This window comes from Leptopilina heterotoma, unplaced genomic scaffold, assembly GCF_015476425.1.
Source record: "Leptopilina heterotoma isolate Lh14 unplaced genomic scaffold, ASM1547642v1 Lhet_114, whole genome shotgun sequence".
NCBI lineage: Eukaryota > Metazoa > Arthropoda > Insecta > Hymenoptera > Figitidae > Leptopilina > Leptopilina heterotoma.
Window position 1 is genome coordinate 6,189,755 of NW_025110833.1, and position 26,804 is coordinate 6,216,558.

The window sequence follows — 26,804 nt, forward strand, 5'->3', positions numbered from 1 at the left end:
TGAATGTTTTCGTAGAATTTTATCAAAAATTTTTTTCAATAATTAAATTTTTTGATAAATTTTATAAAAATACTGAATATTGAAAATGATTGAAATTGTGCAAAGAATTTTATTTAAATTTTTGAAAATAATATTGATTTTTTTGGCGAAAATTTTGCAATTTATAAAGATAATTGAATTCCTGACGAAATATTCGTTAAAATTTTTTAAAATAATTGAATTTCTTCGAAGAATTTTATTACTTTTGAAAATAATTGAATTCTTGTGATGAATATTTTGTTTGTTTTATTTATAAAAATAATTGCATTTTGCAAAGAATTTTTTTAAAATTCCTAAAAAGAATTGAATCTTTGTGAAGAATCTTGTTATTTATCAGGATAATTGCTTTAAAACTTTTGAAATAATTAAATATTAAAAAAATTCATTCTGGTGAAAAATAGAAAAAATTTTTGAAGGTTTTGTATTAAAATTCGTGGTAGTTTCATAGTTTATGTGTCAAACATAAAAGACACTAAAAATTCATAATTTTCTTATGAATTTCAAAAAATTTAATTTTTTCCAGTACTTTTAATAAAAATCCCTGACTTTTCCCTGACCTGTGGCAACCTTGAATTTTTTTATTATTGACATTAATTTCCTTAAATTTGAATTTCGAGAAAATAAATAGTCCCTGATTAATGTTTCTTTTTTGTTGTTATTAGGTCTCTTTTTTTGTTTTTCTCGTTTTTTTCTACTCGTAGTTGTCAGCGAATGGACATGTTTCTTCGGGATGTCCTACGCACTCGATTACTGGGTCATGACTACTGTCCCACATTCCGGGACCACATTGTCTGCATAGGCCGGCCAGAGTGCAGGGCAACCTATCAAGCTGTCTAAAGTGATGAAGTAATCCTCGAGCTTTTCGGAGAATTACAATCCCATCCATGTACATTGCTAGTGAACTAAAGTGCAATAGCATTTCGTCGGTTCGTAAATCTTGAGCTATTACGTCGTCGGCGTAGACGCACATTATCGCCAGGCAAAGGAACAAGTGAAAGTGATCCGTTAGATAATTCACCCAACATGCTTCCCACATGACAAGTGCCATTTCCGTCGGGAATTCACGTTTTAGGCATCTGGAAAGTAAATTAATTATTTAGAAAAAATATCCTATTTTTTGTGAGAATGGAAAAAAAATTATTTGGAATTGAAATAGAAAGAAAGAAAAAAAAGCGAATACAGGGGGTTGCCAAAAAAAATTTAATTTTCTTTTCCCCTGATCTTCAGAAAAAATTTTGACATTTTACCCTGACCCTAAAGAATATTCTGATTCACTCTAAAAATTATTATAGATACTCAAAAATTATTTTCATCAATTTAATTCAATTATTATTTTCTAGAATTTTTAACTATAATTCTTCTTTAAATCAATTATTTTTAATAATTTATTGAAAAAGTTCTTTGGAAATTTTCAAATCCATTTGTTTACAATTCAATTTTATCAAAAATTTCGATTATTCGGAAATTCATCAAATATTTTAGAAAATAAAAACTTCAAAAAAATTCAATTAAACTTTTTCAAAAAAAAAAAATTCTGTAGAATTAAATAGTTAAAAATATGGAAAATTTAGATTTTTAAAGATTTTAATTTGAAACCCTTTCAAAAATCAATTATTTATAAAAATAATTAATTCTTTTAATATTCAATTATTATCTAAAATTTTAACTAAACTTCATTTTTAAATCAACTTTTATTAGACAATTCTACGAGAATTCAATTATTTAAATACAAAAATAAATAATTTATTGAGTAATTGAATGTTTCTTAAAATTCAATTCTCATAAAGAATTTTATCAAACAAAATTTTTAAATAATTACATTCTTTAGACGAATATTAATAAAATTTTTAAGAATAATTACATTCTTCGAGAAATTCGATTAAATTTGTATTAAAAATAATTTAAACTTTACGATGTGTTTTATTATGTTTATAAAAATAATTGAATTCCCAAAAAGAGTTTAATTATATTTATAAAAATAATTGTATTCCCAGAAAGAGTTTCATTAATTTATAAAAATAATTGAATCTCTGTAGAAAATTTTATTATTTATGAAAATGAAAATAATTGAATTATTGTAAAGAAATTTATAAAAAAATTTGTAAATCTAATTCAATTCCTGGACAATTTTTATTATATTTATAAAAATAATTAAATGTTTGCGTACAATTTTATTAATTTTTTTTTAAATAATTCAATTTTTTTTGAAAAATTTCATTAAAATTTAAAACAGTAGATAATAAAAATCATTGAATTAAGGAAAATTTTTGAAAATAATTGATATTTTATCAAGAATTTTGTTAACATTTTTGAAAATAAATTGAATTTCGAAGAAGAATTTTATTATTCTTAAAGATAATTGAAACACAACAATTTAAAATAATAAAGTTTTCAAAAAAAAATTAATTCTACAGAATTGTTAGTTAAAAATATCGAAAATTCAGATTTTCAAAGATTTTAATTTGGAAACCTTTTCAAAAATCAATTATTTCTAAAAATTCATGCTATTAATGCTTTTAAAATTCAATTATCTTAATTTTTAAATTAAATTCATTTTTAAATCAATTTTTAAATTAGAAAATTCTACGAGAATTCAATTATTTAAATACAAGAGTAAATAATTTTCTACAGAATAATTAAGTATTTCTTAAGGGGAGACTTCAACTTCATTTTTAACTGTATCAAGAAAACTATTAAAATCTTCCGTAAAATTATTTTTGTCAGAAAATTTTCTGACACTTTTGGGATTTTTATTTTTTTTTAAAATGATCATTGATTTCCTCTCAAAAATTTACTATAAAAATAATTTTATGGAACATTTAAATCATTTTCTTGGCATAGTTAAAAATGTAGTCGAAGTCTCTCCTTAAAATTAGATTCTCATAAAGAATTTCATCAACAAATTTTTAAATAATTAAATTCTTTTGATGAGTTTTAACAAAATTTTTAAGAATAATTAAATTTTTCGAGAAATTTGATTAAAATTGTATTAAAAATAATTGAAATTATGCGATGAATTCCACTATTTTTGAAAATAATTCATAAAAAGAATTTTATTATTTACGAAAATAATTCAAACCCTGTAAAAAATTTTCTTATTTTTATAAAAATAATTGAATTATTGCGAAGAAATATATAAAAAAAAATTTGTAATCAACTGAATTCATGTGAAAGTTTTATTATTTATGAAAATAATTTAATATTTGCGCAGAATTTTAATTAATTTACTTTTAAATAATTGAATTTTTTTGAAAAATGTTATTAAAATAGTAGATATTAAAAATAAGTGAATTGAGGAAAATTTTTGAAGATAACTGAAATTTTGCCAAGAATTTTATTTAAATTTTTGAAAATAATTGAATTTTTGCGAAGAAGTTTATTAGTTTTGATAATAATTGAATTCTTACAATGAATATTGTTATTTATGAAAATAATTGATTTTTGACAAGAATTTTATTTAAATTTATGAAAATAATTGAATTTTGACAAGAATTTTATTAAAATTTTTGAAAATAATTGAATTTCTGCGAAGAAATTTATTAATTTTGAAAATAATTGAATTCTTGAGAAGAATTTTATTATTTATAAAAATAATTGAATTTTGACAAGAATTTTATTTAAATTTTTGAAAATAATTGAATTTCTGCTAAGAATTTTGTTAAGATAATTGAAACCTTGAAGACACTTTACAAAAATTTTTTAAAAATAATTGAATTTATGCGAAGAATTTTATTACTTTTGAAAATAATTGAATTTCTGCAATCGTTTGTAACTTTTCCAAAATTCAATTTTTTTTTAGTGTTTTTAACAAAAATTCTTCTTTATATCCATTATTTTTAATTAGAACTTTTCCCTGAATTCCCTGATCTGTGGCAACCCTGGAATAGGTCCGAAAAAAAAATATAAGAAACTCCACTTACAATAGAACCCATCGATGGCAAAATAGCAATTCCAAAGCGTCACTGTGCTTCTGTAGATGTGAATAAAAATCAGGAACCATTATTCGTATCAATTCTCTGAGGTAGCTCAAGTTTCTGTCCATATCGGTGTCGGTTGGTGTGCAAACTGCTACTGATCTTTGCATTAATCCGGCGAAACACCAAAAGGCGTCGATTTCGGAGTTTAATTCCGCTAAGAGAGGTGATAAAAGATCCGACATTCCCTGCGTGTAACCCAATGGTGCATTGTAGACGGCATAATTGAGAAGAATGTTCCTAAAGAGATATTTTTGATTAAAATTTTGCCTTTTATCAAAAATTATTTTTTTCCGTTTATTAATTTTAGATCTCGATTTCTTTTCGACTATTTTCAAAAAGCGATAATTTTTTCGGTATTATTTATTTTTAATTAATTAAATAATTAATTGTTCAGTAAATAATTTGTAATTTGCTTTGTACAACTTACTTCATTACTTCAATATTGGGATTATCTTCACCGGCGTAATAGGGATTTGCTCGATCAGTTCTGACGACGTCTTTCTCAACAATGCAGACGACGTTTCTCCAGAATCGTTCGCGATCCTCGGGTCCCATGTTCCGTCTCCGACGTTCAATCTCCTCGTACTCCTGATGTCTTATCGCGTCAATTTGTTCGCGATCCTCGTAAGTACTTTGATACGAATAACAGTGCAAGAGGAAAGGCCACACTAATTTTCGTAAGGCAGGCTCCAAACCCCCGAAGAATATTCCCTTTCGCAGAGCCAAGTCGTCCTCCACTTGTCCCCTTTCGTTCAGTAAATCCTTCCACGCTAATGAGGTGATCATTGGCACTTGTCCCTCCTCCGGATGGAGTTCGTCTCGACTCACTTCTGGTCGACACACCATGAAATGTCTGCAATTTGGAAAAAAAAAATGTCAAAAGTCAAATAATGGAGTCTTCATTTAAAAAAAAAGGAAAAACGTTACAAGACAAATAATAACAGAGTTGCCACAGGTCAGGAAAATCAGGGAAAAGTCTGGGAAAGTAAAATTAGTCAAGGAAATCAGGAAAAAGTCAAAGATTATTAAAAATACTGGAAAAAAATTAAATTTTCAGAATTCATAAGAAAATTCAAAATTTTGGCGTCCTTCTTGTTTGCCTCATAAATTATGAAATTACCACGAATTCTAATACAAAACTTTTAATTTTTTCCATTTCTGAAAATAATTTATTTTGAATAAATTAATTTTTGAAGAACTATCATAAAATTATTTTTTTATAAATATAATTATATAATTGAATTTTAAAAGAGTTGCATTTACAATTTCCATAAATAGATAAACTTCAAAAGGTTTTAATTAAACATTATACAGAAATAAGTTTCCTTAAAAGTTTTAAGCATAAGTTTTAGAAATAATTGAATTTTAAAAAGGTTTTCTCTTGAAATCTTTGGTGAATCTGAATTTTTTATACTTTTAATTCATGACTCTGTAAAACTAATTTTTTGAAAAATTTTAATTTCAATTCTGTTACAAAATTCTTCCCAGAAATTAAATTATGTTTTAGAAATTTAAAAAAAATTCTTTGCAAAATTCAATTATTTTCATAAATAACATATTCAATACAAGATTTCAAATTATTTTCAAAAGTAATAAAATTCTTCTCCAAAATTCAATTATTTTCAAAAAATTTAATAAAATTCTTGTCAAAATTTCAATTATTTTCAAAAAATACTATAAAATTTTTGTCAAAATTTTAATTATCCTTATAAATAATAAAATTCTTCTCCAAAATTGAATTATTTTAAAAGAATTCAATAAAATTTTTCTCAAAATTTCAATTATTTATTTAAGATTCTTATACGGGCAGAGCTTCTTATACAATTATCTTTATAAATAATAAAATTCTTCTCCAAAATTCAATTATTTTCCAAAAATTTAATAAAATTCTTGTCAAAATTTTAATTATCTTTATAAATAATAAAATTCTTCTCCAAAATTCAATTATTTTCAAAAACTTTTATAAAATTCTTGTAAAAATTTCAATTATCTTTATAAATAATAAAATTCTTCAAAATTCAATTATTTTAAAAAAATTTAATAAAATTCTTGTAAAAATTTCAATTATCTTTAGAAATAATAAAATTCTTTTCCAAAATTCAATTATTTTCAGAAAATTTAACAAAATTCTTGTCAAAATTTCAATTATTTTCAAAAATTTATTAAAATTTCTCGCCAAGATTTCGATTATCTTTATAAATAGCAAAATTCTTCCCCAAAATTCAATCATTTTCAAAAATTTTAATAAAATTCTTAGTAAAATTTCATTTATTTTCCAAGATTTTCCTTAATTCTATGATTTTCAATATCCACTATTTTAATGAAACTTTTCCCAAAAAAATTTAATTATTAACAAAAAGTTTTAATAAAATTCTACGCAAACAAAAATTCAATTATTTTCATAAATAATAAGACTAATCGCAGGATTTTAATTATTTTTAATATAATTTTAAATTAATTCTAAATTTGAATAAAATTCTTCGAAAAAATTCAATTATTTTAAAAAATTTGATATAATTTGTTTCTTAGAGTGTAATAATTATTTTCAATTAATAAATTACATTTTTTGAATTAATTTAATTATTATTAAAAATTTTAATGTAATTATTCGTAAAAATTCAATTATTTTAAAAAATGTTTATAAAGTTCTTTATAAGAATTAAAATTTAAGAAGTATTGAATTATTCAATAAATTATTTATTTTTGTATTTAAATAATTGAATTCTCGTAGAACTTTTTAATAAGAATTGATTTAGAATTGAATAAAATAAAATGATTAAAGTTTTGAATAATTTTATTTATAAATTTCAAGAAAAAAATGATTGAATTTTGAAAGAATTACTTTTGTAATTTTTAGAAATAGTTAAATTTTGAAAAATGCGTTGCATTGAAATCATTTAAAATATTTTAATTCGTAGACAAAATAAATAGGTATTTAAATATTTATTTTAAAAAATTATTAGCTATTTTTGAATGTAATTAAGAAATTTAAAAAAATTGAGTCGTCATGTTTTGAATAATGTTACAATTAAAGAATTTCGTTAATAAATGTAATAGAACATTTTTTTGAGTATCTAATCATTTTTTAGATTAAATCATAATATTCTTGTGAGTCAGGAAAAATTCAAAATTTTGTTTGAAAATCAGGGAAAAATTCAGGAATAACAAAATTAAATTTTTGTGGCAACTCTGATTCAGTAGGAAAAGTGATAGGAGCGAAAAATCGTATTTTTGATCAGACGATCAAAAATACGATTTTTTTTTTTGTACCTGTAGGGAAGGATTTCCTCAGCCTCGGCATCCAACCTGGGATAAAGAAGCTGGTGCCATTGGTGTAGAGTTGTTGCTAATCTATCTAGACCTCCATGATGAAAATGAAGAATTTTATATTGACTTTCTCTACTCGCGACAACAAGTTGTCCACTCGTGCAACCTGGATCGGCAAAAAATAATCGCAGCGATCTCATTTCGCTCAGATCGACGGAAAATCTTCTGCAACGATGGGCTCTTCGTAGAGTCACTGGTGAGGCTGTTGCACTTTCCGGAAAAGTTAAATTGTGCTGAAGGGCCAACAACTCCGGTGTTCTCATCCAAGCTGGTATTTCTTCTGCAAGAAAAGTGTACTTTTTTACTTAATTTGAAAATTACTTTTTTTAAAAATTAAAATTCCGTTTTCAGAAAAAAAAACTCACCGTCGTTTGAAATACTGACAAATAAACTGCAATTTGACGTGAGGGACAGACTCCGACTCTTGATACTGGCATTATCACTGTACAAAAATCGAGGCTCTTCGTCGATAATATTTTTGCCATTTTGCTCGAATACTCCCTGTCGGAGTAAACCATCGTTCTTCTCGTCCTTGGATTCGGTTATTAATTTACTGAGACTGATGGCATCGTTTTCTTGAAAATTATCATTATTCACTCCCACTGGACTATTCTCTTGTTTGGACGCAGTCTCTCCGTTCGAATCCGGACAATCCGAGTTCTCCGATGTCTTAGGCAATGTTTCCTGTCCCTCCTGATTCTCCACTTTTGGTGTTGAATTTCCTCCCGAACAAATGCGCTCGCAATCTCCACAATTCACCTGCTCTTTCACCTTTTGACAAAAAGTTGCATTTTTAATACAAACTTCAAATTAATTAAATTAATAATATAATTTTTATAATTAATTAAATTAATAATTTAATTATTTTCAATAATAATTTTTGAAAAAGTTCTTTAATAATTTTCAAATCCATTTGCTTACAATTCAATTTTACATGAAATTTTCTTTAATTAGAAATTCATCAATTAATTAAATATATTAGAAAATAAAAACATAAAATAATTTTTGAAAAATTCAATTAAACTTTTTTAAAAAAATTAGTTTTACAGAATTTTTTAATTTTACAGAATTGTTAGTTAAGAGTATGAAAAATTCAGATTTTTAAAGATTTTAATTTGTAATCTTTTCAAAATTCAATTATTTCTAAAAATTCACCCTATATAACTTCTAATATTCAATTATGTAAAACTTTATATTTAAATTAATTTTTAAATCAATTTTGAATGCAAAATTTTTAAACGATTGAATTATTTTGACGAATTTCAATAAAATTATTAAGAATAATTACATTTTTCCACAAATTGGATTAAAATTGCATTAAAAATAATTGAATCACAGTAAAAAAAATTGATTATTTATAATAATTGAATTATTGCGAAGAAATTTATAAAAAATTTGTAAATAATTAAATTCTTGTGAAATTTTTGTTATTTATGAAAATAATTAAATTTTTTCGCGAAATTGTATTAATTTTTTTAAATAATTAAATTCTTTTGAAAAATTTCATTAAAATAGTAGATATTGAAAATCATTGAATTGATGAAAGTTTGTGAAAATAATAGAAATTTCGCCAAGAATTTAATTAAAATTTCTAAAAGTAATTGAATTTCAGAGAAAAATTTTATTATTGATAAAGATAATTGAAATTTCACGAAAACTTTTGAAAATAATTAAATTTTGTCAAATTTTTGAAATTAATTAAATTTCTTCGAAGAATTTAATTAAAATTATTTTGAAAAAAATTGAATTTTTACAAAAAGTTTTATAAAAAATTTTGGAAAATAATTTAATTCTTTGAAGAAATTTAATTGAAAATGTATTGAAAATTTTAAAATAATACTAAAATTCTACCTAATAAATAAATTGTAGCAAAAATTTTTAAAATAATTGAATTTCTTTGATAAATTTTAATAAAATTTTTAATAATAATTAAATTTTTGCCAGAAACTTTATTTAAATTATTAAAAATAATTGAAAGTCTGAGATGAGTTTTATTATTTATAAAAATAATTTAATTCCAAAAGAGAATTTTATTATTTATGAAAACAATTGAATAATAATTTCTGAAAGTATAATTTGTAAATAATTGAATTCTTGGAAAATTTTTATTATTTTTGAAAATAATTAAATCTTTGCGTAGAATTTTAACGAATTAATAAAAATTAAATTCTTTCGTGAAATTTTATTGAAAATAATTGAATTCTTACAATGAATTTTGTTATTTATGAAAATAATTGAATTTTGACAAAAATTTTAATTATAAAAAAAATTAAATTTTGACAAGAGTTTTATTTAAATTTATGAAAATAATTGAATTATGACAAGAATTTTATTTAAATTTTTGAAAATAATTGAATTTCTGCGAAGAAGTTTGTTAGTTTTGAAAATAATTGAATTCTTACAATAAATGTTGTTATTTATGAAAATAATTGGATTTTGCCAAGAATTTTGTTTAAATTTATAAAAATAATTGAATTTCTGCGAAGAAGTTTATTAGTTTTGAAAATAATTGAATTTTTACAATGAATATTGTTATTTATAAAAATAATTAAATTTTGACAAGAATTTTATTTTTTTTTTTTTTGAAAATAATTGAATTTTGGCGAAGAATTTTGTTAAGATAATTGAAATCTTGAAGACAATTTATTATAGAATTATGTAAATAATTGAATTTATGTGAAGAACTTTATTACTTTTGAAAATAATTGAATTTCTGCAATCATTCGCAATTGCTTTAAAGTTCAATTTCTTTTAGTGTTTTTAACTAAAATTCTTCTATAAATCCATTATTTTTAATAATTAATTAAATATATATTGAAAAAATGTAACTAATTTCAGAATTTTAAATTATTAATCTTTTTCAAAAATCTACGTTCTTTAGAAGTTCTAATTAAAATCATTGAAAATTGAATTTTTACAAAATTTCAAATTAAAACCTTTTGAAGTTCATCTATTTATGAAAATTGTAAACCTAACTTTTTTAAAATTCAATTAATTTTGAAATATTAATGTAAAATTAGATTTCAAGAATAAATACTGTTGTAAAAACAACAATTTTCCAGAATTTCGTTCAAAATTCACTAACTTTTCTAGGTTTTTTCAAGGTTTATAAAATTCCCTGCCATTTCCAGATTTTCCAGGTTGCCTGGCAACCTTGTTTTAATAAGGAGTAAAAAAATGAGTAAAGAATAAAAAATTGATTAAAAAATAACGAAATTAATTATATATTCTTATCGTACCTCCAAACAAACGTCGACTCTCTCCTCCTCAACACCAGTAATTTGCGATGAACTTGCGTCCTTTAAATTTTCCCGATTTTTCACAATATTCTCAAGAGTGGTGGGATACTTTCTTAGTGTACTATTTGGAATCCAGCTGAGATGTAAAGTTGGTACATTTGAATTTTTATTTACTTTGCATATCAGTGTCATGTAGCCGGGATGATGCACAATATCACAATGCTGTCTCATTAATGTTGGCGGATGAACGCAGACATTATTTTTGCAAAAAAGTGCCTCACCATCCTGGTACATCACCCGGCGAGAATCCTGACAGCCATCGCCCAGGATGTAGCTACTCGCCTTCCTCAGGATGTTCGGCAACGGCATTTTACACAGTAGCTCCAGTTTGACGTTTTCACACGTGACTCTTTATCACGAACTTATCATTCCAATTTCTTCATTTCCTCAAGTCTCTCTTCTCTTCATCAATGGATTGCAAAAATTTTCTGCCGATTATCAGATGTCATCTCGAGGGAATAAATTTCAGGTGCAATTGCCTTGAAAGAAAAATAACAACTTGAAATTAAAAACTAAACTAAAAATAAATTGTTCTAAATTGTTTCCGTTTCCATATTTTTTTTTTATTTTCTGTATTGAAGTACACGAGTGTTTGGAATCGACTGATTAGAATCAAAGTTAAAATTATTGTCCATGATTAAGTGAAATTGAAAATAGAATTTAGAATATTGAAAATTTGGGATAGTCGGAAATTTTGAAATCGAAAAATGAAGTAATGAAGTTTAAACGGATTATAATGATGGATTTTAGAAGAAAATGAATGAAACCATTTTCTCTACTATCTCTAATCGTGATAGCGTTCGGCAAAAGCATAAATGAATATTAATGTCGTGACCTATTTGAATAAATTCTCGAGGTTAATAAATGAGGAAATATTTTTAAATACTATCTGTTTGTTTGCTAATTGTTATAATTGTATTTAAAGAAATTAAAATTATGAAATTTTAAATAATAAATTTTTAAATAATACCGATTATTACGAAACATGCTTTTTGAATAAACACATTGTTTTCTTATTAACTCATCGTTAATTCGTCTAATTTTAAATCCAAGCTGCTTGTTAATTTAATTTAGTCGTTAAATTAATTTACTCCTTAATTTTCTTGTTTATCTACCAATTACAATATTATTTACCCATTTACAACTAACAATTTAAAATTATAAATTTTAAAATTACAATTTACAATTTACAATTTACAATTAACAATTTAAAATTTACAATTAACAATTTACAATTAATAAAAAAAAACTATGCAACATAATTAACCAAACAAAAAATTCCCCCATTTTCGCAATTGTAAATTTGTTTCCTATCTGAAACTTGATATTTAACCGGAAGACACATTTAAAAGTAAATGTTTCGATATGAAACTTGAAATATTTGAACTCGAACAAGAAAACTGTAAAACAAGAAAATAAAATAATTAAATGTATAATAATTTAGTTTACGTTAAAATCGAGAATGCAAAAAATTGAAAAGTTTGCCCTTTTCGAATAGATTTAAAAAAAATTACTCACCGATTTTGTACCATATTGTCAGCAGTGGATTCTTTTTGAAAAACTAAAATCCTGACTGGAATATATTGACTCGTTTTTTAAAAGAAGTATTTTTCGAAAATCATTATTCGAACAGCTGTTAACTTTTTCTTTTAATAATAATTAATTTAGACAAAAAAAAAATATTTTCTTCGATACGATTAATTTTGAATTTTTTTTTTTTTTTTTGATTTTTTAATTTTGAAATTAAAATTTGAATTTGTGCTTTTTGACGCACTTGACGAAAAAAAGAAAAATGTTTTGACAACAGACCATAAGGAAAGCAGACTCGAGCAGGATCAATATTTCCACTAGTGTGACTTGTCTACATACGTTTATCTAAGTCACCTACATTTTAACTTTGATAAAAATTGCTTCCCCTTTCTTTCTTATTTTCCCTTATTCACTGTATTAACTTTAAGTTTTAATTTAAAATTTCCAATGTTTCAAATTTGATTTTTCGAGTAAATGTAGTGTTTAAATATTTTTACGAGTATCGTTTACTATACTTGATGCAAATTTCAGCACAGGCGCACGCACACATTGTGTTTAGTCCGCATGTGCTGTAATTAGAAGATCTTTGATTGAGAGAAAAGGGAATATTTTTGAATTTTTTTTCCCAAGTTTTAGTAAATTTTTTTTTTAATACTTTAGAAAAAATTCAGGGCTCGAACCAGTGAAAGTATTTAAAAATACGGACTTTACGGAACAAAAATGAAAAATTAGGGACCATTTCCGAACCAAAAAAAAAAATTAATCAGTCCAAGTCAAATAAAAAAATATTTTACTTAAAACTATAAATTAAATTTTTCATAATTCTATAAAACAGGAAGATATCGATAACTCCGAGTCTTCGACTCGGAGCGATCGATTTCTTCCTGTTTTCTAATAATTAAACATGACCGAGTGATAAAATCATTTACAATTCAATTATTATTTTACAAGAATTTTTAACTGAAATTCTTCTTTAAATCGATTATTTTTAATAATTTTCGAAAAAGTTCTTTGACAATTTTCAAATCCATTTGTTTACAATATTCAATTTTATGAAATTCCAATTATTAGTAAATTTTCCAATTAAATAAATATTAGAAAATAAAAACTTAAAATAATATTTTAAAAATTCAATTAAACTTTTTCAAAAAAAATAATTTTAAAATTCAATTATTTTTAAAGATTCACGCTATATTGCTTTTAAAATTCAATTATTATCTAAGATTTGAACTGAAATTAATTTTTGAATCAATTTTTCTTAGAAAATTCAACTAGAATTCAATTATTTAAATACAAATAAAATTCAAATAAATAATTTATTGAATTATTGAATGTTTCTTAAAATTCCATTCTCATAAAGAATCGTTATCAACAAATTTTCAAATAATTGAATTTTATCAACGAATTTTAATTAAATTTTTAAGAATAATTACACTTTTTGAGAAATTCGATTAAAATTGTATTAAAAATAATTGAAATTCCGCGATGTGTTTTATTATTTATGAAAATAATTGAATCCCTAAGAAGAATTTTATTACTTTTGAAAAATATTTCATTTTTGCGAAGAATATTATTATACTCTTGAAAATAATTGAATTCCTGCATATTTTGTAACTTTTCCAAAATTGAATTTTTTTTCTTGTTTTTAACTAAACATTTTCTATAAATCCATTATTTTTTAATAATTTTTGAAAAATGAACTCTTATAAAGAATTTTATCTACAAATTTTTAAATAAATGAATTCTTTTGACGAATTTCAATAAAATTTTTAAGATTAATTACATTTTTCGACGAATTCGATTAAAATTGTATTAAAAATAATTGTGAATCTCTGTAGAAAAATTTAATTTTTATTTTTAATAATTGAATTATTGCGAAGAAATTTATAAAAAAAACTTTGTAAATAATTGAATTCCTGTGTAATTTTTATTATTATTATAATTATTATAATTTCTTTGATGAATTTTAAGAAAATTTCTAATAATGATTAAATTTCTGCGAATAATTTTATTTGAATTATTAAAAATAATTGAAAGTCTGCAATGAGTTTTATTATTTTATGAAAATAATTGAATTCCAAAAAAGAATTTTATTATTTATAAAAATAATTGAATTCTTAAAAAGAATTTTATTACTTACGAAAATAATTGAATCCCCGCAAAAATGTTATTATTTATTTCAATGATTGCGAAGAAATTTATAAAAAAAAATTGTAAATAATGAAATTTTTATAATTTTTTGAAAGTAATTAAAAGTTTGTTTAGAATTTTATTAAATTCTTTTTTAAATAAATAATTAAATTTTTTTGGAAAATTTTAATAGAATAGTAGATATTAAAAATCATTAAATTGAGGAAAAGTTTTGAAAATAATTTAAATTTTGCCACAAAATTTTATTAAAATTTTTTGAAAATAATTGAATTTCGCAGAAGAATTTTATTATTTATAAAGTTAATTGAAATTTCAGGAGAATTTTTGTAAATTTTTGAAAATAATTGAATTTTTTGCAAAGAATTTTATTACTTTTGAAAATAAATGCATTTCTGCAATCATTTGTAATTTTCTCTAAAATTCTCCAAATTTTTTCGTACAATTTACGAATTTTTCATCCCTTTTGAATCGAATTACGGACTTTACGGATCTTTTTTTTCAAAAAAACGTACTTTTACGGACTTCAAGCAAAGTTACAGACTTTTAAGGGATTAACGGACCTAGTTTCGAGCCCTGCAGAAATACCTTGACAAAAACGAAAAATTCATCCAAATCGAAATTGTAATCTTTGGTTTTTTGAAATAAATTAGATTAGAAATGCATTATCTGCAGTGATAATTATTTATCAAAACGTTACAAAAATAGTTTTAGAATTTCTATATAAAAAATATAGAATAGTACAGTGAAATGACTTTTTTACACGATTCATAAAAAATGAAGGATATCTCCTGTTATTAAAAAGTGAAAATCTGTCAAGATTAATAATAATTAATAAATAATAATAGTCTAGGTTAATAGATGAAATTATCTGTTTTCATGATTTTTCTCTAGACTTTTAGTTTGAAAATAGAACTAAAATTAGTTAAATAATTAAAAATAAAATGAACAACGAAAATCTTTGTCTATAAATTCTTTCTCGTCAAGATTACTGAATTTTTCGCTAAATAACCGAATACTGAAATTAACTTTTTTTGTCATAATTTTCGCATTCGAAAGGAATCTCGTGATTCTTTGCGAAAACCAAAGCTGCCTTAGGACCACGTTTTAAGTACGTGATTGTCGCGTACGAAGTAAACTGAAAGTCTTCCTGCAGATAACCGAGCATTAGCAAATGTCCCACGATCGCTTCGCCAATTTCTCGGGGGAATTTCGGCGTCGGTACACTTGCTACCCTTAGGGCAGCGGCTCCCTTATTGTACCAAGAGTCGATTAATTTCAAAGGAGTGAGTCTCGTTTCACGCTGCACGGCGTTCATCATTATTTGGTACAAATAAGAACAGTAGGGTCCCACGTCAATTTTCTTCTTTTCCCTTGGTTTCTTGCAGTGATCGCACATGAGGTCGCAATCCTTGTCCGTCCATTTTTCCCCGAAATGGCTGGCGATCAAACTTCGTCGACATGAACTTTGGTCGAGGCAGTAGGCGAGCATTTTGTACAAATTCGGCAAACCTACTGTTACTGAGTCCGTGAAAACCATTCCACTTAATTTAAATATGTCTTGCAATCTGTAGAAAACGATGCAGTAGGATTTTTTCCCATCTCGTCCGGCACGACCACTCTCCTGATAGAAACTTTCCATTGACTTTGATAGACTGTGATGAATTACAAATCGAACGTCCGGTTTGTCGATTCCGAGGCCAAATGCAATTGTTGCAACCACCGCTTGATAGTCGCCGGAAAACCATTTTGTGTAGACTTTTGTGCGGAAATCAGGTTCTAACATCGCGTGATAACAACCGACTTTCAATCCACGTGCTCTTAAATCGGTTGTCAAATCTTCGGCATCCTTTATTGTGGTAGTGTAAATAATTCCGCTTTTGCCCTCGAATCTGAAATGAGAAGCGAATTGTAATAATAATAAATAGATAGTCAGGGTTGCCACGCTTTTGTTCATTTCAAATTCTCTGACTTTTCCAGGTTTTTATTTATTAAAAGTACTGGAAAAAATTAAATGTTTAGAATTCAAAAGAAAATTCTGATTATCTTGATAAATAAGAAAATTCTTTACAGAAATTCAATTATTTTTTAGGAATTTTAATAAAATTCTTTGCAAAATTCAATTATTTTCAAAAATAATAAAATTTTTAGAAAAAAATTCAATTTTTACAAATTTTAACGAATATCTTGTCAAGAATTCAATTGGCTTTACAAAAAACCAAAATTTATCAACAAAAATTCAATTATTTTTAAAAATTTAAATAAAATTCTTTAAAAAATTTCAATTATTTTCAAAAGTTTTTTGCAATTCCATAATTTTCATTATTTACTATTTTCATAAAATTGATCAAAGGATTTAATTATTGAAAACAATGTTTGATACAATTCCACGAAAACATTCAATTATTTTCATAAGTAATAAAAATTTCATTTAGGAATTCAATTATTTTCATCGCAGAATTTCAAATTTGAATTCAAATTTTAATACAATTTTAAATAAATTCCTCGAAAAATGCAATTATTCTTAAAATTTTTATTAAAACTTGACGGAAGAATTGAATTTTAAGAAACATTCAATTATTCAATAAAATAATAAAATTCGTTGCAATAATTCAAATATTTCCACAAATAACTTTTAATTAATGGCAGAAAATCAATTATTTTCAAAATTTTTAAGTAATTCTGCAAAAGAATTCAATTAGCTTGTAAAATAACAAAATTCTTCCCATAAAATCAATTATTTTAAGGAATTTTAATAAAATTCTTTTTCAAAATTCAATTATTTTAATAAATATCAAAATTCATTACAAGAATTCAATTTTTCAAGTAATAAAATACTTTGCTGAAATTAAATTATTTTCAAGCATTTTTAAAAATTCTGGTCAAGAATTAAATTATCTTTATAAATGTAGATAGAGAAATTTTTCTCAAGAATTAAATTATTGTCAAAAGTTTTAATATAAAATTCTTGGCAAAATTTCAATTATTTAAACAAAATTTAATAAAATTCTTCCCATGAATTCAGTTATTTTAAAAAATGTTAATTAAATTTTTTAAAAAAAGTTTTCAATTATTTTCAAAACTTGTTATAAATTTCTTTAATATAATAAATTTCAATTAAAATTTTAATTATAAATTTCTTAAAAAGGAAATTCTTCGTAAAATTAAAATTTTTAGAAACATTCAATTATTGAATAAATAATTGAATTCCTAAAAAGAATTTTATTATATACGTAAATAATTGAATCCCCGCAAAAATTGTATTATTTATGAAAATAATTCAATGATTGCGAAGAAATTTATAAAAAAAAATTTGTAAATATTAAAATTCTTATGAAGTTTTTATTATTTTTTGAAAATAATTAAAGGTTTATTTAGAATTTTATTAAATTCTTTTTTAAATAAATAATTGAATTCTTTTGGAAATTTTTATTAGAATAGTAGATTTCTATTAAAAATTATTGAATGGAGGAAAATTTTTGAAAATAATTGAAATTTTGAAAAGAATTTTATTAAAATTTTTGAAAATAATTGAATTTTGGAGAATTTGATTATTTATGAAGATAATTGAAATTTCACGAGAATTTTTGTAAATTTTTGAACACAATTGAATTTTTGCAAAGAATTTTATTACTTTTAAAAATAATTGAATACTTGTGACGATTTTATTAAAATTATTTTGAAAAAATTGAATTTGTTTTATTATGAAAATAATTGAATTCCTAAAAAGAATTTTATTATTTATGAAAACAATTGAATCCTTGTAAAAAATATTATTTATGAAAATAATTGAATAATAATTTATGAAAATAATTTGTAAATAATTGAATTCCTGTGAAATTTTTATTATTTATGAAATAATTAAATATTTACGTGGAATTGTATAAAAATTTATTTTAAATAATTGAATTCTTTTGAAAAAATTAATAAAAATAGTAGATATTAAAAATCTTTGAATTCAGGAAAGTTTTTGAAAAATATTGAAATTTTGCCAAGAATTGCACTGAAAAAAAATTTAATTGATATAAATAACCGATTAATTGACTATTATCAATTAAATTTTTACTCTAATCAAATAATATTTATTGGTGTCAATTAAATGGTATTTGAACCAATAATTTCAGTATTTGAAGCAAATACCATTTAATTGACTCCAAAAATAAATATTATTTGATTTAATTGATAATAGTCAATTAATCGGTTATTTGAATCGAATAAAATTTTTTTTCAGTGTATTAAAATTTTTGAAAACAATTTAATTTTAGAGAGGAATATTTTTACTACTTTTGAAAATAGTTGAATTTTTGCAATAATTTGTAATTGCTTCAAAATTCAATTTCTTTTAGTGTTTTGAATTAAAATTCTTCTATAAATTCATAATTTTTAATAACTAGTTAAATATATATTAAAAAAATGTACATAATTTCAGAAGAATTTGAATTATTAATATTTTTTAGAAATCTACGTTCTTTAAGATTTGTAATGAAATTCATTCAAAATTGAAATTTTACAAAATTCCAAATTAAAATCTTTTGAAATTCTTCTACTTATAAAAATAATTGTAAACGCAACTCTTTTAAAATTGAATTAATTTTGAAATATTAATGTAAAATTAGATTTCAAGAATAAATAAAATAATATTACCTGTTTTTCATTAAATTCTCAATCATTGAGAGACAAACATCTTTTTCATTAGGTTTTCTCCGGACCTCGTAGTAAAGATTCGGACGATTGAAGTGAGAACGAAGTACTAGACAGCCTTTAATGTCGAGCATCTTTTGGACATCGACAATTATTTTTGATGGTGCTGTTGCAGTGAGTCCAAGGAGGGGAACACCGGGGAACATTGATTTTAGTATTCCTAGTCGATTATAGTCTTTGCGAAAATCGTGTCCCCAATGACTGCAGCAGTGCACCTCGTCGATTGCAAATCTATCGAGTCGACCCATTTCGTAAGCTTTTTGTAATTTACTCTTAAATCTATTTGACTTTGCTAGGTATTCCGGGGTTACATAAACTAACTTTAGACTCGAATTACTGTCAACTAGAGCTGTCATAATTTGTTTTGTGTTCTCCTTTCCGGATTTTGCACTCAACATCATGGCGTTAATGTTGTTTTTATGTAAACCGCGAAGCTGGTCCTCCATCAGGGCAATCAAGGGAGATACGACTACGGTGAATCCCTTTCCAACTACAGCTGGCAATTGGTAGCAAAGACTTTTTCCTCCTCCGGTAGGCATCACCAAAATCACATCCTCTCCTGACATTGTCGCATTTATTGTCTGCAATTGCAATGGTCTGAATTCGTTAATTTTGAATGTGATATTCAAACATTTTCTAACACCCCACGACCATTCGAATTTTTCCGTATTCCAATTTTTTTCCGATAGAGATAAACTTTTCTTTACAAGAGCATCGTCTTTCAATTTTTCCTTCCTGGAGGTGAGCACTTGCTTCCTGTCTTCTAGCTTCTGAATTTCGGCATCAATTTGATCCAATTCAAAGTCGATGGCGCGAATTTCGTCCTCTTCGGTGACTAAAAAGAGAATTTTTTAGTAGGAGACGTAGAAAACAAAAGAAATTTTTTTACACATCAAAAAGACGGATTTTATGCTTAGAAAAACGTAGAAAATAAAAAAAAACTATTTTTTAATCAAAAAGACTTAAAATTCTTTAGAAAATTTCAGGCTTTGTACTCGATAATTAATTTTAATAAAGTAGTAAAAAGTAACTTAAAGACAGAAAAAAGTATCTATCTTGACGACTTGACGACTCAATTTTTTTAATTTCTTAATTACATTCTTTGAAATAAATATTTAAATATCTATTTATTTTGTCTACAGGAATTAAAATATTTTAAATAATTTCAATGTAACGAATTTTTAAAATTTAACTATTACTAAAAATTTAAGAATCAATTCTTTCAAAATTCCATCATTTTTTTCTTCAAATTTATAAATACCTAAAATTATTCAAAACTTTAATCATTTTATTTTATTCAATTCTAAATCAATTCTTATTAGAAAGTTCTACGAGAATTCAATTATTTAAATACAAAAATAAATACCGAACTTTAAAAAAAGTTTTTAAAATAATTGCATTTTTGAGAAGAATTCTAAAAAAATCTTTTAAATGAAATGAGATATTTTTTAAAAAATTTTATGAAAATTGTGTTTCAAATAATTGAATTTCTTTGAAAATTGTATATTATTTATGAAAACATTTGAATTCTTTAAAAAAATTTTATTAAAATTATATTGAAAACAATTCAATTATCCTAAAGAATTTCATTAAAATTTTTTTAAATAATTGAATTCTTTCAAAGAATTTTATTGAAATTTTTAAGAATAGTTGCATTTTTTGCGGAATTCATTTAAAATTTTAATAAAAATAATGGAAATCCTGCGATAAGTTTTAATATTTTTATATTTGAATTTTCTTGCAACGATTATTATTAAAATATTAAAGAATAATTGAATTCCTAAGAAATTTTTATTGCTTCTGAAAATAATTAAATGTTTGCCTGTATTAAATTTTTTTTAATAATATTGAGTTCTTTTGGAAAATTTCATTAAAATAGATATTGAAAATCATTTAATTGAAGAAATTTTTTGAAAATATTTGAATATTTGCAAAGAATTTTATTACAATTTTTGAGAATAATTGAAAGTTTTGCAAAGAATTTTATTAAAATTTTTGAAAAAATTGAATTTAGAAGAGGAATTTCATTATTTCTAAAAATAATTGAAATTTTGACAACAATTTTTAAAAATTTTTGAACATAATTGAATTTTTGTAACCGAACTTTAATAAAGTTTTTTAAATAATTGCAATCTTGAGAAGAATATAAAATATTTTCAAAGAAATGATTCTTTTCAAAAAATTTTTTATGAAAATTGTATATTATTTATGAAAATAATTGAATTCTTTCAAAAAATTTTATTAAAATTATATTGAAGACAATTCAATTATTCTAATGAATTTCATTAAAATTTTTTTAAATAATTGAATTCTTTCGAAGAATTTTATTAGAATTGTATTAAATATAATTGAAATCCTGCGATGAGTTTTAATATTTATAATAATAATTGAATTCTTGCAACAAATTTTATTAAAATTTTTTAAATAATTGAATTCTTGAGAAGAATTTGATTATTTTTAAAAATAAGTGAATTCTTGCGAAGAATTCTATAAAAATCTATTTAAATAATTGAATTTTTTGGAAAAATATTAGGAAAATTCTGTTTTAAATAATTAAATTCCTGTGGAAATTTTTTTATTTATGAAAATAATTGAATGTTTACGAAGAATTTTATAAACAGTTTTTTAAATCATTCAATTCTTTTGGGAAATTTGTTATTAAAATAGTAGATATTAAAAATCATTGAATTACGAAAAATTTGTGAAAATAATTATGAATCGTTTTAAAGATTTTCATTACAATTTTGTGAATTTTTTCCAATAACTTTATTAAAATTTTTTTATGTCAACTGTTAACAAATTTAAAGTATAGTGTAAATTTTAAAAAGAAAGGAAAAAAGTAGCTTTTAGTATAATTGCCGGCTTCGCCATGAGTATCGACAACGCGTAAACAAATATAATTTACTTACCTTGATAATCATCACAATTTAGTGACGTTTTCGATGTACCGGCTGACATTTCGGAATTTGATTTTTGATTGTTAATTTATGAATACTTTTTGTCGATCCTCGATCTGGTCCTCGAGACGAACCGCGTCAAACGCGTTTGATCGTGTTTAGGGAAACATAACCTCAAAACATTTTCCGGAAAAAATTGAAACGCGCTGTCTGCTACAAGATCAGCTGACTTTATATACACAATCAACACTTTACCGTCAGGCAAGTAACATCCAAAGTTCAATATTAACGCACAAAATTAATTTCTTCCCAAAATCATCTACTTCCGATATAATTTATAAAGTGTTTTCGTACTATGTTAAAAGCAGCCTTCAATAAATGTCCTACTTGGCTTGAAAATACAATTATATCCACATACTACAAGGGTAGATATTGATAATGTATTAAAAAATCAATATTGAAAAAACAATTCCTTATTGTTTAAAATTATAAAAAGAAGAAAATCTTTTTGTTTTCAGCGAGAAGTTTGACAGCAAACAGTCGTAGATTTTTGCCACAATTAATTCAACAGAGTGACATGAAGGTTTTAATTCTCCCAGCTTTACAGGATAATTACATGTACCTCGTAAGTAAAAAAGAATAAATTCTAGAAATATTTTTATTTTTCTAAAAAGTTTTTACAATTCTATTTTTTAACAAGTTTTCAATTTTTATTTTTCTGGAAACTAGGTTTTCTAAACTGTTTTGACCGTTATTTTTTCTATTTTTCTGGAAAGAATTCGAGTAATGAAATGTGCGAATTGATTTGTAGATAATTGATGAGGTATCGAAGGAAGCGGCAATTGTTGATCCCGTTGATCCTGACACGGTTGTCTCGGCAGTTAAAGAGCACAGTGTTAATTTAACAAAAGTCTTGACAACCCATCATCATTGGGATCATGCTGGCGGTAATGAGAAATTATTCAAAATGGTGAACAATCTTAAAGTTTACGGTGGAGACGAGAGAATTGGCGCACTGACGGATAAAGTGAAAAACGGTGATAAAATTGATATTGGAAATTTAAATGTCAAGTGCCTTTTTACTCCTTGTCACACGAGTGGTCATATTTGTTATTATGTCACTGGTAATGGAGATTCACCAGCTGTTTTTACTGGTAAGAATAATTTTTATTGTCAAACTCAAATCATTTTGTAATTTTTATAAAAATTTGACAAATTACTTTTTTTAGGTGACACGTTATTCGCAGGCGGATGCGGGAGATTTTTCGAGGGAACTGCCGATCAAATGTATGAGGCACTTATCGAAACTTTAGGAAAATTGCCCTCGGAAACGGTAAATCGAATGTTTCTTATTTTTTTCGTACTTAGAGACTTTGCACTCATCTACGAAAACATTTACTATTTTTTTTTACAATTTGTGGCACTAAAAGTTAAATTTTTTTACATACTTTCACTGGTTCGAGCTCTGAATCAATTTTTTTATAATCGACTAAAATGAATTTTTTTAGACGTCAAATTTAATTTTTCGATAACTACTTTTTTTAAAATTAATTATCGAGTGCGAAGCCTGTATTTAAAAAAATGGAAAAGTGAATAATAATTTTTCCTCTCTCTCTCTGTAGAAAGTCTATTGCGGTCATGAATATACAGCTGCAAATTTGATGTTCGCCCAACACGTTGAGCCGAATAATGAAGAAATTAAGAAAAAAATTGAAAAAGTTGCTGATTTGCGTAAAAATCAAATTCCATCGGTTCCAAGTTCCATTGCTGAGGAGAAATTGACAAATCCATTTATGAGAGTTCTGGAAACGAGTGTCATGGAACATGCCAAAACAAATGATCCTATCGAAACAATGGCTGCCATTCGCAAAGAGAAGGACAACTTTAAATGTTAGTTGATAAAAAATACAATTATTTTTTTTACTATATAGTTTTAGTTTTCATATTTTTTAAATTCTGTTTTTACTTTAAAAAAAGGGTTATGAATTAAATAAGTGGTGTAAAGCATACACTTATATACAAAGACAATTTAATTATTTTGAATTACGTATTTACAAATTATTTGTACATTAAGTTACATTTAGAGACATTTCGGTAGGCGTGTCTTCGGATTTTTTATTATAAATCTGCATTTCAGCCACGTATTTCTCCTTTGATCGTTCGTACATATCGTAGTAAACCTAAAAAGTAAATAAGATTTGATAATTATTGGGATTTTATGGAACAATTTTAATAAGTTGTTAATTTTTTGTTTCCTTACCTTTTTATCATCGGAACTGAGAGACTTCCACGTCGTAGCCAATTGTCGGGTCAGTTCTTGTTTACTGGGTTCTGGCTCTCCGGCTAATCTCTCCATAACTCTAGGCCTTTGCTCTTGACAAAATTGAAAGAAAGGATTCGCAGGCCTCTTTGGTGCGTTTGGATCAGCTTTAGTTCCTTTTCTTTTTGTCCCTTTTTTCGGTTTCTCCTCCTTGGTGTGGTTAACACTAGATTTAGAAGCCTTTTCTTGTTTTGGCGCAGTTTGAAGAATGCTGTTCTCCTCGAGAACACCCATCGGCGCTTCCCTCCATCTGTCACCATGCTGGTCCAGTCGATTTATTAAAAATCTTTCGAGAAAAAAATTTCTAATTAGATTTCTAATTATCATTTCATAAAAAATTTCTAATTATCATTTCGGTAAATTTTTCTTTCTTATTAGATTTTTTTTATTATAGTTCTGTTAAATTAACACAGGCTTCGCACTTGATAATTAATATTAAAAAAAAGTAGCTATCGAAAAAATTGACGACTAAAAAAAACTCGTCTTAGATTCACAAAAATCACAAAAAATAATTAGAAAATAATCTTTTTAAATTATTTTACCTATTTTGAAAAAATTTTAATTACAATTTTTCAAGAGACTAGTTTTTTCATAATTTTCAAATTAAATTACATTCAAAACTTGAATAATAATTTTTATTAAATAACTATTTAAATAAAAAAACTATTTAAATATTTAAAAAAAATATAAATTATTTTTTTCCTGCGACGAGTTTTGATATTTATAAAAATAATTGAATTCTTGCAACGATTATTATTGGAATTTTAAAAAATAATTGCAATCTTGAGAAGAATTAAAAAAAAATCTTTTTAAAGAAATAATTTTTTTTTAAATGTTATGAAAATTATGTTTTAAATTATTGAATTTCTTTGAAAATTGTATATTATTTATGAAAATAATTGAATTCATTTAAAAAATTTGTTTTTAATTATATTGAAAACAATTCAATTTTTATAAAAAATTTTATTACCTAAAATTTTTGAAAATAATTGAATTCTAAAGAAGAATTTTATTAAAATTTGTTTTAATAATTGAATTTCGGTAAAAATTTTATTATTTGTGAAAATAATTTAATGCCAGCAAAGAATTTAATTAGTTATGAAAATAATTGGTTTTTTGCAAAGAATTTAATTAGTTATGAAAATAATTATTTTTTTGCAAAAAATTTTTTTAAATCATGAAAATTATTGAATTTTATAAATTGTAAGGAAATTGTAAACAATTGAATAATTCTTTCAAAGAATTTTATTAATATTTTCGAAAAAATTGAATTCTTTAGTGATTTAGTGATAGTATTTAAAATGATATTAAAAATAATTGAATGTTTCTGATGAATTTTATCTAAATTTTGTTAATATAAGTAAAAAATTGAATTCTTTTGAGAAATTTTATTAAGATGCGGTAAATATTGAAAATAATTGAATTTCGGATAATTTTCGAAAATAATTTAATCGTTTCAAAGAAGTTTATTAAAATTTTTTAGAATAATTTTTTTATTTCATCTATTAGCGAATTTAAAGTAATGCAAATTGTCACAAAAAAAGTAGCATTTAGTATCATAAATCTAAAAAAAAGTATCCAAATAGTAGGGAATCGTAAAAAAAAATAATAAATATTTGATTTGAGTAGATGAGTGCGAAGCCAGTTAACAAGGAAGGTTCGTAAATTGCAAATTGGTCGTAAAGTTGAAAAAATAGTGAAATCGAAACATCTCGGAAGTATTTTGAAATAACTCGAAATATTACCCACATTATTTAAAAGTTTAAATTAAATTTACAAACCTCGTTCAAAAAAATTTCCCACAGAAATACAATTTTACATTTTTTGTGGAAATTATAGCAAAATTGAATGAAATGGAAAGAAAAATGCAGAAAGCATTTGTTTATATGGATAAACAGAAATGTTAGTATACAAGACAAAACATAACCTAAAATGTCATACTTTTTCTCTTTTCTTGTCCTCTTGAGAAGTTTTCTTACTCGCTGAATACGATAAACCAGCCTTTCATTATCCTAGAATACAAACGTTTAATTGAAAAATCATGCAAATTATTGATAAAAAAAGAAAATATAGTTATTGTTTTTTTTTTCTTATTCTCCTTGACTTTTCAAGTATGTGTGTTTATTGGGAAAAAAATAATAATTTTCAATCGCACCTGCTGTAAAGTCTCGCATCTGTCGAGTAGGAGTTGGTACTTTGTTTTATAAATATCAAATTCTGATGGTTCTGCTTCGTACTCTGACTCGTCCGACATTGCACTATTAATTTTTAATTAAATAAATACATTATTTCTATCCATTTTTTCTCGATGAAAATTCAACAATGCACGCCATAGAACGCTGAGAAGCATTTTGTTTATCAAGTTTTTCCATTCGCTGACAGATGGCATTTATGTTCTGTTCTTTATTTCCCGTCATTACCTACTTTATTAACAAATAGTTCTAATATTTAAATTATTCAAATATTTTAATTATTTCTAATTAAAAAAAATAGTTGATTAATTTACATTTTTATTTTAAATTGTCTTTGCTTTATTTTTATTATTATTTTTGTTTCTACTTTTTTA

General features: G+C 23.9%; 4 protein-coding genes across 6 annotated transcripts; 1 reads left to right on the forward strand and 3 right to left on the reverse strand.

Moving 5' to 3' along the window:
* Positions 1 to 381: 381 nt before the first annotated feature.
* LOC122507168 (TBC1 domain family member 16) lies at positions 382 to 12,793 on the reverse strand. The gene is made up of 7 exons (XM_043619745.1): positions 12,161 to 12,793; positions 10,583 to 11,121; positions 7,709 to 8,114; positions 7,287 to 7,623; positions 4,444 to 4,869; positions 3,960 to 4,253; positions 382 to 1,115 (listed from the first exon to the last, which is right to left on the reverse strand). Exons 2-7 carry the CDS (start codon positions 10,949 to 10,951, stop codon positions 731 to 733), a joined length of 2,217 nt encoding a protein of 738 aa, XP_043475680.1. The 5' UTR covers positions 10,952 to 11,121; positions 12,161 to 12,793; the 3' UTR covers positions 382 to 730.
* A 2,027-nt stretch (positions 12,794 to 14,820) lies between these two features.
* On the reverse strand, positions 14,821 to 22,069 carry LOC122507173 (ATP-dependent DNA helicase Q1-like). Its single transcript, XM_043619758.1, has 3 exons — positions 21,931 to 22,069; positions 18,965 to 19,856; positions 14,821 to 16,212 (listed from the first exon to the last, which is right to left on the reverse strand). Exons 1-3 carry the CDS (start codon positions 21,977 to 21,979, stop codon positions 15,345 to 15,347), a joined length of 1,809 nt encoding a protein of 602 aa, XP_043475693.1. The 5' UTR covers positions 21,980 to 22,069; the 3' UTR covers positions 14,821 to 15,344.
* On the forward strand, positions 22,046 to 23,846 carry LOC122507193 (hydroxyacylglutathione hydrolase, mitochondrial). Of its 3 annotated transcripts, none has more exons than XM_043619800.1 (5): positions 22,046 to 22,179; positions 22,437 to 22,543; positions 22,730 to 23,072; positions 23,148 to 23,251; positions 23,541 to 23,846. In XM_043619800.1, the coding sequence occupies exons 2-5, from the start codon at positions 22,496 to 22,498 to the stop codon at positions 23,811 to 23,813; spliced, it is 768 nt and encodes a 255-aa protein (XP_043475735.1). In that variant the 5' UTR covers positions 22,046 to 22,179; positions 22,437 to 22,495; the 3' UTR covers positions 23,814 to 23,846. The 3 variants fall into 3 exon arrangements, with proteins under 3 accessions (XP_043475735.1, XP_043475726.1, XP_043475744.1); XM_043619791.1 differs by lacking the exon at positions 22,046 to 22,179 and adding an exon at positions 22,202 to 22,343; XM_043619809.1 differs by lacking the exon at positions 22,046 to 22,179 and adding an exon at positions 22,219 to 22,358.
* Positions 23,847 to 23,930: 84 nt separating this feature from the next.
* Positions 23,931 to 26,603, reverse strand: LOC122507209 (non-histone protein 10). Its single transcript, XM_043619821.1, has 4 exons — positions 26,394 to 26,603; positions 26,180 to 26,250; positions 24,179 to 24,524; positions 23,931 to 24,098 (listed from the first exon to the last, which is right to left on the reverse strand). Exons 1-4 carry the CDS (start codon positions 26,490 to 26,492, stop codon positions 23,988 to 23,990), a joined length of 627 nt encoding a protein of 208 aa, XP_043475756.1. The 5' UTR covers positions 26,493 to 26,603; the 3' UTR covers positions 23,931 to 23,987.
* Positions 26,604 to 26,804: the final 201 nt, after the last annotated feature.